Here is an 18,997-nt window from a genome sequence, read left to right on the forward strand (position 1 = left end):
TATTATAATAACTGATAGGGGAATTTGGTATCTGGCTTAAACTGTTTCTAACAAGATGTACTTACAAGTTCTCGAGCGCTGTTAGGTTTTTGAAGGTACCGGTTGCTATGCGCATTAGTGGATTACCCTCAAATGAGCTGCAAAATGGATGAAGAAGAAATATAACGTGATTTATACATGTATGTTTGATCCTACAAACAAGAAAACTGTTCAAAGTATAGATTTGCCTAGAAATTTTACATCGCATTACATATATTACTACGTAAAACAACCTTTCTTGATTTTTTCTGTACTAATTTTTTGAAGGAATGAACACTTGTGTTGTTTTTGTTGTATAATGACAAAAGAATGAATAAATGGGGCCTTATTTGAAAATGAACACTCTGTTATTGAAAAATAAGCCCTCTGTATTATATCAAATAAATGCAATGCCCAATATTTCCTTGTTTCTGTATGCTACTTGAACCAATTGGACAGATGCGATGATAATAAACAAATGAATAAATGAATGAATGAATAAATAAATAAATATATAAACATGACGTTCAAAATGATAATCGGGATAATGACATAATATCACATGATACACTTATTCATAGACAAAATGTGATAGAAATCTCGGTTAAAGACCAGGGCCTTGTTTTATGAAGAGTTAAAATTCATTATAAAGCTGATTTCATCTGTGAGTCTATGGTAGCCTTTGTGTTAACGAAATTTAAAATCGATTTCATCTTTTGTTAAAACGGCCCAAGAAGGTAATCCACTTACAGAATGTACAACTGGTCCTCTATACCAGTGAATAACGTCGCATTCACCTCCGTGATAAAGTTGTTGGTTATAACTCTGAAAAATAAAGATTGAAGCGTCGTTTAACTGGCTGTATTATTCTCTACTTTTTTCGAATGTATTTAACAAGAGTGGAAATCGAATCTTCGCTATACATAACAACGGCATAATTTCATGTCTCTCCCTCTTTCCAAAGTAAAATAGTAAATTGTAAGAACAAGGAAGAAAATAATGTCACATCATCTTTATTTCCATATCATCTACATTGCCGTTTACATAGATATAATCGTAGAGAGAATCATGCTTTCACATTTTCGTATAAAAAATCCATATTATAGTTACAAAGTTTACATAACAATGTCTAATGGGTAGTTTATTATTGATCTCATTAATAGAGCAGCAATCATTAGTTATCCTTAGTTATATTTTGTATAATACTACTTTATAATAAAATACAAGAACGATAATATTTACGAAATATGTTTTCCAAGCTTTTCATAACAGATGGGTAAATCTTCGTGTAAGTATAATACGATGAATTGTTACTTTATGTTACTGCACATCGGGTAGTTATAATAAGTCACTAGTTCGACATTCGCGAATCATACGTACAGCTTACGAGTCCTACAGCCCATGAGTTCGACATTCATTTAGCAACAAGGCCCAGGAGAACAACACATTCAATCCTTTGATGTAATGTCGAACACGTGGGCCGTTTCTACCCAGTGTCTGGCCCCTGGCATTTAAGTGCAGAACCCATGGGCCTTGTTTGCCTACTGTTGAACCCATGGGCTGTATGGATCATGGACCTTTTTTTTCGAATGTCGAACTCGTGGGCAGTATGACTCGTGTGTGTTGGTCTCGTGGGATGACACATGGTAATGACAGTGCCCTCTGGGAAAGGGTTGCCAATAGTGTGAAGACTTAACTTGGGTTTATTAATTCATAATGATCATTTTTTCCTATACAGGTATTAGTATATGTGACTCCTCTGCTGTAGAGTGCGTAATTATGTCATTGATTTATGTCTTTCCCGTATGCTCTTTTTTTCACCACGATTTATACCTACAGTCGTTCTAGAGCTCGGCCTAAATCCTTGAAGACACCCGGTCTGAGGTTTGTCAGCTGATTCTTATCAAAGTCGCTGTTGTGAGAAATGAAGGTATGTTAGAAAACATGGCATTTATTTCTAATAGATGTAAAACATGTAATGGGAGAAAATGTATCAACTTTCAGAAACGTTAACTTTCCTTCCTTTGCTTATGAATGCATCGATAAACTGGGAAAAAAAAGTCTAAGAAATACTTATCAACAATGATATCGAGAAGTAAATCAGAAATCAAAACCACACACTCACCACTGCAGAAAGCCATTGAATCTTTCAAAGCATGTCTTTCATTGATCTAATTTCCATTATGATAAAATATCAGCGAGTATCAATATCGTCCTAGAGCAATCATATTACTGAGGAGTTACATAATAAGAACAAACACTCGTATCAGTACCTTACAATCAGACATCGAACATCCTACTTGGTGAAAATCTATTATGTTTATCCACTAGGCAAATAAACGCAATAGTCTACATTAATTGGCAGTTGATAGTGATGTACTCACATGAAGAACAAGTTGTGAAGGTCCAGAAAACAGCCATCATGCAGCCTCCAAATATCATTTTGTTCCAGATACCTTGGTAAAGATTGAAAAAGAGCTCTTAAGAAATAGTTTACAATAAGACACAAACAAGTCTAACAACCAAATATTGATTAGTCATCACATCAAAATTCTTAACTTTCTCTGATGAATTGATCAGTTATTTGTCTTTGTCTAAGAATTACATCTTTTTCAAGGTTTTGGGTATGCTTACCAGACTTTGGTAAAAATATCCTATCGAATAGGAGTCTGCCAGATTAAGGTACAAAAGTAGGAATGGTCCAATAAGATTAGCCGATGTTCAATATCTATACTTTTAAAGGGTATGTAAGACTGCAGTGCCCCCTCTTTGAGGGTTATACTACCATAAATTCTTAATAAAGCATCTTGCAATTGATGCTATCTTGAAGTAAGATGAGTAGGTGGATGAGATTCATTCTCATCTTGACTAATTCTTCCTTCTATTTGTAAGGTTTACATAGTCCATTAACCATTAATCCACAACATTTAACGACTGCAAACAAAAACTTTTCTAGCTACCTTTGTCCTAACACCACTTGCACAATCTGACATTTCACATTTCGCTTGCCGTTTGTTATTGTTATTGATGTTAATATCTTTGTCGATTTTGGTTGTTTGTGGTGCAGATTAGTATGAGGGTTAGTCCAAGCTCTTCTATAAATGAAATTGTGTACAATATGTCCGTAAACTATACTTACAAGAGGCGCAGGTTATATAATCCTCTGAATGTTTCTCTTTTTAAATGTGACACACTGTTGTTATTGAGGATTCTGTATGGTACAAAATATTGAAGATAAAATCATAAAAAAGAGTGATCGGAAAGCGCAGAAGGTTCTCAAAATGTTCTGAAGATCTTACACAATTCATACGATTTGAAATAAAATTTGTACAAAATCATTTTCATGTATACTGAAGCTGCAGTGTATCAAGCTGCTTTCAACATCATGCAAGCCTTTGCTAACTTAATATGCAACAAGTCGTTGCGGTGATATATCAATGTCAATGGAATATAAGGCATACTGCGTCTTGAATCTAATATGAAATACATGTAATTACATGTATATTCTGTGGAATCCATTCTACGTTTCGCTCTGCATCAACCATTTTGCATACAGATCTTATCCTATCCTCGTAACAAAACAAAGCAAAATCACAAAAATGTTCTTTACACATCATTTCCTGTTCAAGAGCATAAAATAAAGACAATTTTCACACGTATGCATACTTAGTCCCTCAAAGTGAAGTAGGGAAAGAGGTGACAGAAAAGAGAATTGTCGACTCTCAGTTTTTGAAAATATTGATGGTAAAAATCATAGCCATTAAAGGGAATGGCTAGTAACTGATCAGTGGGAAACAGTGGGAATGCTGGAGGATGATTGTTCCAATCCTTGTGGGATTCATTTAAGAGTACATTATATATTTATTGTTGTGTGAAAATTATTTGCTTCAGAATGGTCTCATATTCAAGTAATGTGCATTTTAATGTTTCCAGGTTAGCGTGCTAGGTCAGTGACGGGGCATTAACCTGCACATTACTTGAATATGAGACCGTTCTGAAGCAAATAATTTTCACACAATAGTAGGTATATAATGTACTCTTAAATGAATCCCACAAGGATTGGAACAATCATCCCTCAGCATTCCCACTGATTCCCACTGATCGGTTACTAGCCATTCCCTTTAACGTTCAAACAGATCTTTAAACACCAGCAGGTGTCTTCAAAGCCTTTGTTATAGGGACATACCGCTATAATGACTGTGAAGATATCTGTAATTGGAGCTTTTGATCACAGAGTTTCTTATTACTTTGAGATGTTCGATATTTGATAGTAAAGATGCTGAAAAAAAAGACAGATGATGAAATAATATGGCATCATTTTCATCATAGTATTAAGAATGCGATTCCTTGTAATTTCATAATTGAGGTATCATTTTAAAGGTTTTATTTTGGTCTATCTAATGATGGAATTTATCAAAATGTTCATAAATGGGTCTTAAGCTGCGATCAAACATTTCGATTATTACTGTTGGAAAATACTGCAGAGACAGGAACTGAGACAAAGTAATCGTCGTTGTGAATAAAGTACTTACAGTTTCCACAAGCGATGGAGTCCATCAAAAATACCAGGCGGTAGGCGGGTTAGCTGATTTGAAGATAAATCCCTACAGGAATAGAAACGAATAGGCCTACTTATGAAATAATGAAATCATGAAAATAAGAGAGAATATAATCTAACGCAATCTAATAACAATACTTATATTCCTAATCCATAAACAAATGTTTAGTGCATTTTAATCAGGGGCATAAAAGAGAATATTTATAGTAGGAAAAATACGCAGAAGTTTAATATCATTAATTTAGAGTAATCTCATTCTATTTTAGTAAGGATTTCTAAACATTCTCAGTTCTTGTTTAATTAGCATATATACATCAGGTGATTCAGTAATTGAGTTCAACTCATCACTTAATTTGATGACAGGAGAGACACTATTGATTTGCCATGATATAATACTCAGAATTGTCTTCTTGTTTCAATGTCGCCATGATATTATTTCTAATACTTGCAAACGCATATTATGCTACTTTACAGGTCTTTGACGACTATCGAACTCACAGCGTGTGCACGTTTTCCAGTCCTTCAAATGACCCAGCTCCTAAATCTCCAGTATTTGCACCAATAAGATTTCTGGATTAAAAAGAGAGAAATAACACTTGCTACACTTTCTGCTTAACTCTGGTTTTAAGGAATTCTGACAATAGGGACTCCAGCATCTTGTAGAACGTTTTTTTGCCAACCAGTGTGGTTTGTTTCACCTGACTTCAGGATATCAAAATTTTATACATGGAGTCCTTGACGGATCTTCAGATGCCCTCATATTCCGGAGTTATTCACAGAATCTACGCTTCTATTGTGAATTCCTCTTTGCCATAAAGACTTGAAAAATAGAATTGTCTTTTCTTACTTGTTTACTTATCTGAAAACAATATGTTGATATTATTATAATTGCATCCATGTTATGTTGATGTGATTCAAAGTTCCTTAAAATATTATGTACTCCTGTAAGCGTTATGTATGATTATTGCCTTGTATTACTTTATATGGAAATAAAAGCATTTGAATTTGAATTTATCTATCCTTGCATACCTGAAATGCCCATACAAGTATTACCTATGAACGATACATAATAAATTTCAAACAAGGTAACCATGTTATAATAGGATCAGGTCATTTGTAGTCCCGAGAGCCACACTCGGTGCCATTGGATCCCTCAAATTCAATACCTATTCCATTTCAATTCAACTTATTTCACATTGGAAATTCCACATACTGAGCTTCGGTCTTTGCAATGTCACATCAGACCGAAGAAAAAAAAAACCCAAACAGAAATACAGACGATATATACCTAGCCAAACAGAACAGAACAAAACAAAACAATTAAGAATACATAAACATGTTTACGATTCATAGTACATATCTAGTGGTATTACGTAACAGAATCTTTATGGGCACATGTATGTCTCTGTTATGGCATACAAACGGGTAATTAAATTTAATAAGCATCTTGGCGAAAGACCCTGTATGAACAACGTTCATATCATTTCCAATTGATAGCAATAGCTTCACGTGCACAGACATTCGGACTTAAAGGGACCGTATAATGCAAATTTACGATGACATGTATACTGATTCAGAGTTTCCTTATCACTATTATGTGGCCGAACACATCTGATTATGTACCATACAATATTTTATATTGATTTTTCTGCTATTTTCTTCAAATTACTTCGACAAGTTTCTCTGCTATTAATAGTAACACGAAAACATGCAAGTTTCTGATAATTCTGATAGGGAATCAGAATTGTATATAAAAGTTGACGCTGAAAACTTATGTTAAAATTTCTTATAAGACAAACCGACAGTTTTAAAAATAACTGGTACTGATGCAGTGCTTATATACTCACCTTTTTTGTCCTCAATCACTTTTGGGTGATTGAAAAGTGATTTTTAAATAGAAGGAGTATTTTTTTTTCTATAACATGGAGTGATAAAGTAGAAAAATTACAAATTTACCGTATTTGTTAAAAAAAAAAAAACTTTTTGATCTTCATGCCATGGCATGATTGCTTATTATTATTATTTTTATCTCTCCCATTCTTGTTGCATTGATAGGAACTGAATAGTTGTTGTTTTTTTTGGATAAATTAGCCTGTCTGTAATCTTAAGATATAATAAAACAGTCACGTTTAATATGAACGTATTCATATTCTGTAAGTATTATTACTAACGGTAAAAACGGTGACCTATAAACGATTATCTATAATTTGAATAAGCCAAATGTTTATTAATTTCCGATTCTTTTTCGTTAAAAGAAACAATAACCAGAGTTAAATACGGATGCTCGGACATTTGATATAAATTGTGTAATTTGTTTTATGGAGTTTTGATATTGCATCCAATCCGTTGTACAAGCTCAAGCTGGTTATACACTAGCTGCTTGGCATTCAGATAATTTCCTGACACCATCCTATCATGGCAACATTTACTGAATAGAATGGAGTTACTGCATGGATATCTGACACAATATGACAGGTGTACGTAAAATTTTCAGTCATATTAAAGGAACATTCACTATGATTGTTGTTATAGTTGTTCTATGATGTAAATTCATAAAACATTCCAGATAATGTACATGATTTTTTTTTCGGAGGGCTTCTGCAAGCGCTATGTTTGATAACATACGCTTGTAATTAGCTGATTTGTGTTTTTTTTTTCTTTGAGTCATTACAGTCGAAATGCAAACAACCATAATCGCCTCTTACAATGTATTTGGCCATCCAGGACCGACTATACAGTCTCTCAATCTGTTCGCCCCCATCAGTATTTATTTATTTATTTATTTTTTTTTTGCATAATTTTGCTAGGTTGTTCTCATGTATCCATTGAGATCATCGCAAAAAGAAAAAGAAGCTATTTCCCACTTGTTACAACATGCTGTGTTTTTCTCTATCCCTTTTTATTTACAGCTGCATGACGGCAGGTGCTCGTTATTGAGTCACTATAGCCCTGTTGTTTTGATCCTTGGTATTCCATCATAGCTAAAACGAAACGGTTGTTTAAAAGAAATGGATCAAACAGGACACAAATTTTATAACTGTTGTTGACCATCACTCAAATAACAAGCGATACACCTTTGCAAAGTTTTCACGGTGACTTCATTTTTTTTCTTTCTCTCAATGGAAAAAAAAAATATATCAAGTTTTATGAGCTATAAATGAATTTCTTTAGAAGAGCTGTTTTTATATAAACTGTTCCTCTTTCTCATTTATAGATGCAATAACGGCTGTAAATTTGAATTTCCATTTTGTTGCACCCATACAACGTCTATCTGTTTGATGTAAGTTGTATGTATAGCAGTGTCCTAGTTGACTTGAAGTTATAAATAGGAATACTCATCTTCTACTACACCATTATACGGAATAGTTCTTTAGTTGACTCGTAAAACTGATGTGCATGTGCAATCTATAAAGCAAGTCACATAACGCACGTTTATGACTAGGTCGTCTACGTGTACATTACGAATGTCATTTACGAATATTTCTCGCTTTTTTTTCTCAATGACATGTCTACTTTCATTTATGCAGAAACGTTAGCCATCAATCATTTTCTTTTTCCCCGCAACTCGAATATATAATGTTTCTTTTCCATACACGAGCGCAACTATATTTATAGTTATGGTAGACATGATCCACGTTTTAGTGAACTATTGTACAAAGCGACTTACTGCCGATTTTCTCCGTAACTTTGTTTTCTCAAAGTTTTCCATGGTGTTCAGTAAAGCTAGATAAATAGGCCACAGAAATGTCCGTCCTCAATTATGATATTTGTATCACACGATATTTACAGAACGCCCTCGGAAATTTGCACTTTGTTCATTCTTAATTTCCTTTTCATTTAAGTAGTATTTTTACTTATACGATCATTACTGGTCCCTGTCATTGATGATTATCTACTTACCTTGGCAAAGCAATCGGCTCTTTAATCAGTGATTATGAACCCTACCCCATAGTTTTTGTCTGCCGTGGTTGCCCCTCGTGACACTGCAACGACGGGGTCCCTCTGAAATGTATTGTCATACGGTTCCTTTGTTTGTTAGAATTTTGTTCGAGAATGCGGGCATGTGAGTTCGATTTGCAAATTCTTGTTTCGTGTAAGCCTCTGCTTATAAACAACCCAGTATTTGCATGGGTCGTTGTATCATGGACTCATAATCAAACGATCTGATCTTTTTTCTCATTACTATTATCCTTATAAGTTTGCATCACAATGTCAACCTGCCACACACACACACGCATCTCATAGTTATGCAGTTCTGTTATAATGTTAATTTGAACAGATTGCAGTTGTGTTAAAATGTTATATAATAGAGATCTGTGTACGGTTGTCTGACACCGGGAAATTTTTTCCAGTTATGTTCTAAGTCTGTAAAACACTCTCCTAAAACTTCTGGCTTTGTAGCTCTTTTCTTTCTCAATAGTGATTCATTCATCGACCCCAAGAATGTTCACGGCTACTTTTCATTTGTTTGAGCTTACGTGTGGGTAGGTTCTATTTGTATGCTGTTCACATTAATGGAGTCGTGGTCACTTACCCTGTGTCCCGGTATGCAGCCTACTACATTGGGATAAAGAACCCTTTGTTTATAATGTGAACAGTCATGTATTATATGTATGCATGACTGTCCCATTAAGTTATCCAGTTAAGTTTTATTCCCACTACATATGATTCTGATTACCTCACAATAATCAAGGAATATAGTTTGATATATTTGATTTCTTCCCTTTTTTGCGTATACATGACTACCTTTTCCGTGTTTGCTACTGTTTACTAAAAAAAAACCCCGTTAACGGTGTTTAGTTGTCCTTTTTGTCCCCTACTTTGAAAATTTATCTGATTTGAGACTAGCAATGTTCAATTCTCATGTTACGACACGATTTGCGTATGTATGTATGTATGTTGTCTTTCTGTCCTTCTTTCTCTGTCATCTTCCTTATGTTTGTCCTCTCTCACCTATCTTCTTTTTCAGAATTCTATGTTTATGTGTATTTGCCTACTCGCTGTACGATTCGCGAAACCGGAATTGTTTGTGCTTCACCTACATGTATGTCAAAATATCTTATACCTCAACCCCGGCAGTTGATATGCTTTCATTTTGGATTTTATGCTCCTCCTTATGGCTAGTCAACTTAATTCAGCGTTTGATTCCCTTAATGATGATGAACTCTATGATTTGTTTAGATGCTCCCCTACAGAATTAAGTCGGATAAATTCACGTTCTTCCGCTACTTTTGATAACCTCATTGCCAATAATGTTAATTTATCTTCGAAAGATTTATATGATGATTACGATTGTGAATATGATTCCTCCCATATTTCTTCAAAGTATGTTACAGTTGATCAATTCACAGATCTTGTCAAAAGTTTTTCAGAAAGTACATTTTCAATGTTACATCTGAATATCAGGAGTATAAATAAGCATTTTGATGATTTACAGATATTATTAGGTAATCAAATGAAAAAACAAATTTCTGTAATAGGTTTAACGGAAACATGGTTATCTTCTGATATTAATTTACCATACGCATTAAATGGTTATGAGCTAATTGTCAATAATAGAGTGAATAGGACGGGTGGGGGTGTTGCGTTTTATTTATCACAGAAATTTGAGTTTACTGTTTGTGAGGAATTACAAATTATGAATGATACTATAGAGTCCTTGTTTGTGGAAATTTCCGTTCCGCAAAATAAAAACATTATTGTTGGTATTGTTTATAGACCCCCAAGTTCTAATCCTAAAGATTTTTTGAGTTGTATTGTAAATTTATTGAAAAATCCCCTGTTGGTAAATAAAAATATTTTTATAATGGGTGATTTTAATATTGATTTGATTAAAAATGACGATAATACGTCACAAGAATTTTTTGAAATATTTTTGTCAGCCTCATATTTGCCATTAATTTCGAAACCCACACGTGTTACAAATCATTCCGCCACCCTTCTTGATAATGTTTTCACTAATGTATTGCAAATTTTAAACTCTTCTATTATTTTATCTGATATGACTGATCATTTCCCTATTATAGCGTGTTTTGATCTCGGGTATTCGGTAGATAAATTTGGTTTTTCTCCAACCAGACGTAGAGCTACACCAGAAAATTTGGCTAGCCTTGGTGCTAGCCTAGAAAGGGCTGATTGGTCTAGTGTTTACGATAGTGATGACGTTAATATATCATTTAACAATTTTTCAGGGATAATTAGTAATTATTTAGATGAGTATATACCTAAATCAAAAGATAAGTTAGTTAATTATAAAACATCCCCCAGATTTCCGTGGATATCAAAATCTCTTCTTCGTTCAATCAATAGGAAAAATAGGCTATATTATAAATTCAAAATGGATAAAACTGAGAAGTCAAAAGAAAAATATACTTCCTATAGAAATACTTTAACTAAGATTATACGGTTAGAAAAGAGGAAATATTATATGTTTCAGTTAGAAAAATATAAACATGATATGAAGAATACATGGAAGGTTTTGAACCAGGCCATGAATATATCAAAAAAGAAATCAAATATTACAACAATAAGATATGGCAACAAAATATATGAAGATCCAAGTGACATAGCTAATATTTTTAACTCTTATTTTTCAATGATTGGGGAGAATTTGGCTAGAAGGGTACCACAGTCAAATACGCATTTTTCAACATTTTTAGGTCAACCAAACCCAAGTTCTGTCTTTTTTGTTCCAACTACGAAATATGAAGTTATTGATATTGTTACTGCAATGAATGACAAGCGAAGTGCTGGTTACGATGACATAAGTAATTTTATTTTAAAGGGAATTATATTTTCAATCGCTGACCCACTTTCACATATTTTTAATAGATCTATATCATGTGGTGTTTTTCCTGATTTTATGAAAATAGCTAAGGTTTTCCCTTTATTCAAAAAAGGCGATAGTTCTGATATGAGTAATTACAGGCCCATTTCTTTGCTTTCATCTTTATCTAAAGTTTTGGAAAAATTGATATTTAAAAGAACAATTAATTTTTTAACTTTTCATAACGTTTTTACAAATTCTCAATTTGGGTTTCGACAAAAACACAGTACCATTCATGCCCTTTTGAAGTTTATCGACCACGCAGCGCATACTATTGATAATCATTCCCATCTTATTGGTATATTCCTGGACTTCTCCAAGGCCTTTGACACAATAAATCATGAAATCTTATTTTACAAGTTGTCTCATTATGGGATAAGGGGGAAGGCCTTGGAGTGGTTCAGGAGCTACCTGCAAAACCGTAAACAATACGTATCTCTGAACGAGAACGTTTCAAGTCTCGAATTCATTAAGTGTGGCGTCCCACAAGGTAGCTTATTAGGTCCTTTACTTTTTATCATTTATATCAATGATTTTTGCAGATCATCCGACGTGTTGTCATTTATACTTTTTGCTGATGATTCAAATGTTTTCTTTTCACATCAAAATCCAGATGAACTCGTGCACATTGTTAATTCCGAATTAAAAAAAGTGACCCAATGGATAAGAGCTAACAAATTATCTCTTAATCTTTTGAAAACTAAGTATATGTTATTTAGTAACTCTACAGAAGTTTTACGTAAAGAGATTATTTTTGATGACATTCAAATAGAACGCGTATCTCATATAAAATTCCTGGGGATTACAGTAGACGATAAATTTTCATGGAGGCCGCATATTATTAACATAAGTACAATAATATCACGTAATATTGGAATCATTAATAGACTTAAGTTTCATATTCCATTGTCTTCTTTGCTGACGTTATATTTCTCTTTAATTTTACCTTATCTTAACTACGGTCTTTTAGCATGGGGTAACGCTCATCAAACTTTACTAGATAGATTACTGGTATTACAAAAAAAGGCACTTCGTGTTATTTGTGGCGTCCCGCCACGTTCCCATACAGATCCATTATTCACTAAATATAAGATTTTAAAAATTAAAGAATTGTATTTTTTTCAGCTTGGACAGTTTATGTTTAATTTCAACACAAATGCACTTCCCTGTATATTCAATTCAATGTTTGCAAGGAATCAATTTTTCCATAATTATCCCACCAGACAATCTTCTGAGTTTCATCTACCTCTTCTGAGAACATTATTGGCTCAGAATACATTTATATACACAGGCCCTAGATTCTGGAATTCATTAAGTAGCGAAATAAAAAATTCTCCTTCTTTGTATTCCTTTAAGCGTAAGTTGAAATCCTTTCTGTTAAACCCTCTCTGATGTTCGTTTTTGTTAATCAAGTTCCAACAACCACAGAGTTTATCATCCAACCATCAATCAATTGATTTCTGAATTCATTAATTTATGAAATAGCCATTATAATTTCTACACAGCTGTATGCAACCACCGGCTGTTTAAAGAATTTCAATTCCCTCTTCAATTCTCTCTTTCGTTTCTTTGATCAGCGTGTAGGCATTCTCCTTCTTTCTTCCTTCCTTCATTTCATTTTTCACCTTTCTGTCTAGTCGTGTCATGTTATTGTGTGTCTCCCGTTTGTTTCCGTCTTGTGTAAATCATACTTGTGTCCAGCATATACAAATAAGTATTTAGTTAGAGTTTCTTGAGTGGTTCACAATCTACAAGCTTGCTTTTTAGTGGACCTCTCAGTTCTCCTTTTTTTCAACTGAAACAAAGACTTATATTATTTTGCGTATACATAAAATGTTACTTTATTATTGTATCATTTGATATCATTTGTAAGTTGTGTGTATACGATTGTGATAATAACCTAATTCATACTGTGTTGTGTTTTGTTGGAAAAAGGAGAATGAAATAAAATGAAATGAAATAAATGAAGTTATGCTCAGTGTAAGGGAAGGTGAGTTCCGAGTCTCTACCATACACAACACTGCATCATACATTTTGTTTTAGCACATAGGCCTTTTATGTAGGTATATCACAATGTGGAGAAAAAGATGGTTCACACCTATATCACTTATCTTCATCTCAATTGAAGAACAAATACAAAATAACAGGAAACATGCTGCTACGCGAGAAATTAATTTTCGAACGGAACATCATTTGTGGCAGCGAAGCTTACAACAGAATTGCCTTCTTCGTAGTGTTCCTCGCGTATTCTTCGTTCCAGCCGTTGGTGCAGTTTATCCACATTGGCTGCCAGTCTGGTTGACCACAGGCTGGTTGAAGGGGACCGTGTCGGTCATTGTAAGGCGACTCACCACAGGAACAACCACGTGGACACCGGAGAGTTTCTGCAGATTTGTACCATTAAATTTTTTTTTTTTTTAATGCTTCCTATCATTTACTGACATGATCATAGTATTGTCTACTACACCCACAAAGGCATATTTCTACCAATAAGGCAGGTTGTTGCTCCCATAAATGCTAGTGATTTATAGCTGAGATGTCAAAAAGTTATTGTAACTGTAATAGCTTTAGACACATTTGATTTGAGAAAAACAAAAACGTCAGAATATATTAAAAATGTATAAATATTTTAATGCTGGTCAGTGTATTTAAGGGTATTCTGAAAAGAGGTCGTTATGATTCAGCTATCGTACGGTGTTTCTTTACTTTCCCTTCAGTATTGCTTTGATTGTGGTGGAATTCCACTTGTTTCAGAATACTTCAAGGTTGAACTTGTACTTGCTTTTACATTGTTGAAACTTTATATAAAAACATATTGGATGTTAAAGACAAACAGATTCCAGGAGATATCTAATTTTTTACTCACAAGTGGTGTTCACTGAAAAAAAAAAATGTCTTTTTGTGTTCATGGTCGAATAAGATCTGAAAGGGTTTCAAGGGGTGGTACAGTATTGGTGGAGATGAGAATTGGGTTTTTAACTTTTTGCGAGATACCAAGAAAACACTTATGATATAGTACAGAGGATACCATTTTAAGAGGAATTCAAAGTTTATTAGATGAAAATCGCGTTTGGAATGACTGAAACACCCCAAAACAAAGTAGAACAAAGCCATCGTAATAAAGTATGGGTCCCACACTCTATTAGAATCACTCATTTTTTGGATATCTCGGCCATTTCGAAACCAATTTTCATCAAACAAACGTTGAATTCCTCATAGAGTAACATATTCAATTCAGTTCAAAGTTTATTTCATTTTTCGACAAAACATATAAGTTACACTTCTTTTGACAACAGAGAATAAGGTAAACAGAACATTATGTATCGAAAAGAATGTAAGGCAATTGAGGAGGACCTTATGGTAATTATACATTGTAGTAAAAAAAAAACCCAGAAGTGATCGAAATAAAGTACATGTATAACTTTGCTTAAAGTGCGAAAAATGGAGAGACCCACTAAAAAGACAGAGCTTGCAGAATGTGGTCCCCTCTTCAATAATAACATCGATGGAAAGATTAATTCTCTTTCCAATTTCATAAGAGTTAAGAGGTTTCTCATTATCTCACCAAAAAATGTTAGAAACTTGAAATTAGGTCTCAACCAAAACAATACGATCCCTTAAAAGAAGACCTCCGGATGATAATAAGATTTTTACATTAGCATTAGTTATACTGAGAACAAAGTTTCAGAATTTACGATAATTGGGATGAAGAATGAGAATATTTTCGAAATTTACGACAAATGACGATGAAGAAGGATGATGACATGGCATGGTCACCATAAGAATGCATGAGTTGGAGCTGAAGGAAGCAGAACAAAAGAAGAAGGCATGCATAGATTATACACATGTGAACTCTGTAGCAAGCGGTATTGCAATGGAATTACACTGCTACATGTCTGAAATGTGTGAGCCTCATCCTATATGTCATCATCCTTGTTCGCTGTAATTTGTTTAAGGTTTTTCAAAGTCTTGTTTCTCTGCTCAAGAACCACAACAGATTCCACAAATCTATACATGGAGCTGTTGATTTATGTACCACATGATATGACATTATGAAAATCGTCTGGAGTGCCCCTATAATCATCTCTTAATCTAATCTTTTTAAAAACTTTTTTCCTTTTATTGATCCCGTATTGTCTAAATGCGCATTTTAGAAGTAATATAAGAATGAATAAAGAATATTTGTCTTCTTTTAAAAGTTCTGGTAAAACTCACCACAGTTTTCTTCATCGTCCGATAGAGGGCAGTCGTTGACACCGTCACATTGGTAATCCGCTGCCAAGCAGATATCGCTTCCTCGACACGCGAAGAAGTCAGCACTGCAGTCTGGAAAACGTTGCGAATCGATGTTAGCGCCAAAAAAGGTGTTCACTCGATTTTTTTTAAATCCACATTGCATCCTACCTCGACATGTTTAAAGAGTGTAATGTTGTTATTATTGTTGTCGTTGTTAATTTTTTTTTGTTGTGCTATGATTGTTATGGAATAACTCCAAGTCAGGTTATTACCACACAAAATTGGAAGGAGTTTCATTGAAAGAATAATACCGAACACAACGGTTACCAAACAAGTCAATATCTGACATTATCTCTTGTCAAGGACAACATTTGGAGCTAATGTTACAGTAAAGAACAACCTTCTAATTATCTACTTAAGCATTAAATGACCTACAAATGTACACACAATTGTAAGTAATTCGCTCATGCATACATACTTATAATCATCATTATACAGCGAGAGAAAACAAAAAAAAAATCTCAAAAAGAGAAAAATGTCTTTAAAAATTATTAAGTGTAACTGTGTGCGTAAAGGACCATTGTGTCTTAATATTGTGATTTTCATCCACTGGATAAGTGTAGGCGGATACTCACTGCCGCAGCCAACCTCGTCGGAAAAGTCATGGCAGTCTACCACGTGATCACACCTGGCTACAGTCCTGATCGTCTGCAGTCCCGACGAACACACGAAGCCGTGGAGATTATCGCTTCCACACGTGGCTGGTGGCATAAATAACATAGTACAGATAGTCTGTTAAAAGTATCTATTTGCCGTTAATAATACTTCAACATAATATAGACGAATTTCTCTTTTACTCAGCGGGAATTCCCGAAAAGTTAAAACTTAACTTGATAAGTAAGAGCAAAATAATTCAATTAGCGCAGCAAGGAAATTTCGTAAAACAGTATCATGTGAACTCGACATGACTGAGCTGATGATGTTATCACCTAACAATTTCTACTGATCGTGTGCAAAAAGCTAGGGACTGGGTGGCTATGACATGGTCAGAGAATGTTTCTCGTTGTATCGATGTTAAGATTAGCGTCTAATTGCAGATTGTGACGGGTATAGTAGACCTGTTGAATCTATATACAAAAGACACATAACTTCATATTTGTTTATTTTAAGAAAAACAACAGAAACGAAATGTTTACCTGGCGTTGGGGCGTTTGCGTTTTACGTAATAATACAATGTCCCCTTTTTTCAGGAAGGATAAACACACCCTGCGTGTAGCCTGACTGAGCAGTTGAAATTCATTGAAACAGTGTCTAAATCATCTTTCTCAAACGGGGATTAAAGAATATTGCTAAATGTATTAAACTAAAAACTATATTTGATTAAAGAGGACATGTTATATCAAAAGGATCGCCAGGAATGGAAACTTAAAAAATCTTACCATTAATGAGAGACGAGTACACATCCAAGTCAAAACCATCAAACTCCCTCATGACGTCACTGCAAAACTCGATTGTTGTGTGACCGCCATTCGGTAGAAACAGTGACGTCACATTGCCGCTTGACAGCTTGAAAGTTTCGTTGCTGTTATTGTGGGTGAACCAGTGACTTACTGTGAGTGTGTCCCAAGGTCGCTCGATCTCCAGAACGTTAACTTGTATCGTAACCTTAAGAAACAGTTTAACAAAGTGTCAAGAAAACATATAGAAACTCAGAAAATCCCTCAAAAACTCATTATTACAGACACATAGTGGTATATACCTCGCTGAAAAGGGGACTTGTACTATAAAAAGTTCTCCTTGCCACAAAATTTTATGTTTATCCATTCTCTAGGGAATGTCTTAGAGATCATAGGATAAAGAGTACTCAAGATAGCATGACCTTTTAATGTTCATCCTCAGTTGTGTTACGCCTTGTCGCCGTCCTCACATTATTGCACCCCTGTTCGTTTAAAAACAGTTCCTTTATTATTAAAGGGGAAGTCCAGACTATTTTTCATAATTGCACATCATATAGTTCACACACCACAGCTCCTTGTATAGATTTGTGGAATTTATTGTGGTTCTTGAACAGAAAAATCAATACCCTGAAAAATGACCAAAACAAATTTCATTGAACAAGGATGATGACATAGGAGATGCACATGTTTCAGAAAATGTAGCAGTGTAATTTCATGAACAATGCTGCTTGCTTGACAAGTCTACCAACGTAGAAATAATGCATTTTTGTTCTTTTGATCTGCTTCCTTGAGCCCCAACTCATGCATTCGTATATGGTGAAGCTGCCATGTCATTCTTGTTCATTGTGATTCGTTATCAATTTTGAAAACATTCTTATTCCTCCTCCCAATCACTATAAATTCTGAAACTCTGTTCCCAGTATATCTAATTTATATTGTTGAAATGTAAACGTCTGAAAATAATCCTGAGGTCTCCTTTAAAGAAATGTCGACTGGAGTACAGCGGAAATAGAAAGGATAGAAGTGGCAAGCTTATCAAATGGAGCACTATCAATGTCATTAACCTTTTGCATTTTCATCTCAAATCATATTATGTGGTATCGTTAATGCTGCTTTAGGAAATATTTTCAAAGTTTCATAAACTAAAGATAACCTCGATCATTACAAAAGTAAGATAATTCAATAACTTTGAGTGACCAACATTCTTTAAGGGGCGTCTCTTATAAGAAAGATTGTTGTGGGGGATATTTCAGCTTAGAATAAGATTCTAATGACGTGTTCTATTTTGATTCCATGCTCTGATGAGAGTTATTCTCTACCTATAAGACACGTAAGATGCCCTCAATTAAAGCGTCTTAGGAGAGTACACGTAACTTTCTTCCGGTGGTGAATAATCTCTTTGTAGATGTCATTGACTGTCACGTGACTGTGACTGCCTTTAGATCACCCTTTCAATGTAAATTCACATGCTGGTACAAAGTAGACAGGTCAGGGTTACCATTCTGGAGACTGATCACTGCCAAACCTATGATCAAACTTGCAATTCAAAACCTAGACATAATCATACACACTATATTCATGCCCTTCTTCCAGATCCTCATACAGTTGTGCATGATACGCTCTACCAATCCAAGTTCGAATTGTAAACAACCTTGTACCTTCAAATCTGAACTTAAGAACGGGTTACGTATTTCGGGAGCTGGGAGCCTTTGAACGTTCTACAAATAAATGGCACTATATAAATGTTGTTTATCATCATCATTATCATCATCACCATCATCATCATCATTGTCATCATAATCATGATATTTTTAGAACCGATACTGTATGACATTGCTTTCCCATTGAACCACGATTACAGACGAACACAGGTAACGAAGTTCTTGATTTGAAAAGTGAATC

The 18,997-nt window shown here is 34.3% G+C and overlaps 1 protein-coding gene across 1 annotated transcript in view; it reads right to left on the reverse strand.

Annotated features, from left to right (window-relative positions):
* LOC139721960 (uncharacterized) overlaps positions 1-18,997 on the reverse strand; it is a 44,237-nt gene that overhangs the window by 8,157 nt on the left and 17,083 nt on the right. Inside the window, exons 3-13 of the mRNA XM_071633283.1 lie at positions 17,078-17,303; positions 16,274-16,399; positions 15,618-15,728; positions 13,615-13,786; positions 5,075-5,146; positions 4,551-4,622; positions 3,158-3,229; positions 2,403-2,474; positions 1,856-1,930; positions 769-843; positions 66-137 (exon numbers count right to left, since the gene is read on the reverse strand). Of these exons, the coding sequence (XP_071489384.1) occupies positions 66-137; positions 769-843; positions 1,856-1,930; positions 2,403-2,474; positions 3,158-3,229; positions 4,551-4,622; positions 5,075-5,146; positions 13,615-13,786; positions 15,618-15,728; positions 16,274-16,399; positions 17,078-17,303 (1,145 nt within the window). The remainder of the gene's footprint in view (positions 1-65; positions 138-768; positions 844-1,855; positions 1,931-2,402; positions 2,475-3,157; positions 3,230-4,550; positions 4,623-5,074; positions 5,147-13,614; positions 13,787-15,617; positions 15,729-16,273; positions 16,400-17,077; positions 17,304-18,997) is intronic.

The sequence above is a fragment of the Diadema antillarum genome, unplaced genomic scaffold (assembly GCF_040938485.1).
Source record: "Diadema antillarum isolate AM-2024a unplaced genomic scaffold, OU_Dant_1.0 scf00000153, whole genome shotgun sequence".
In the NCBI taxonomy this organism is placed as follows: Eukaryota; Metazoa; Echinodermata; class Echinoidea; order Diadematoida; family Diadematidae; genus Diadema; species Diadema antillarum.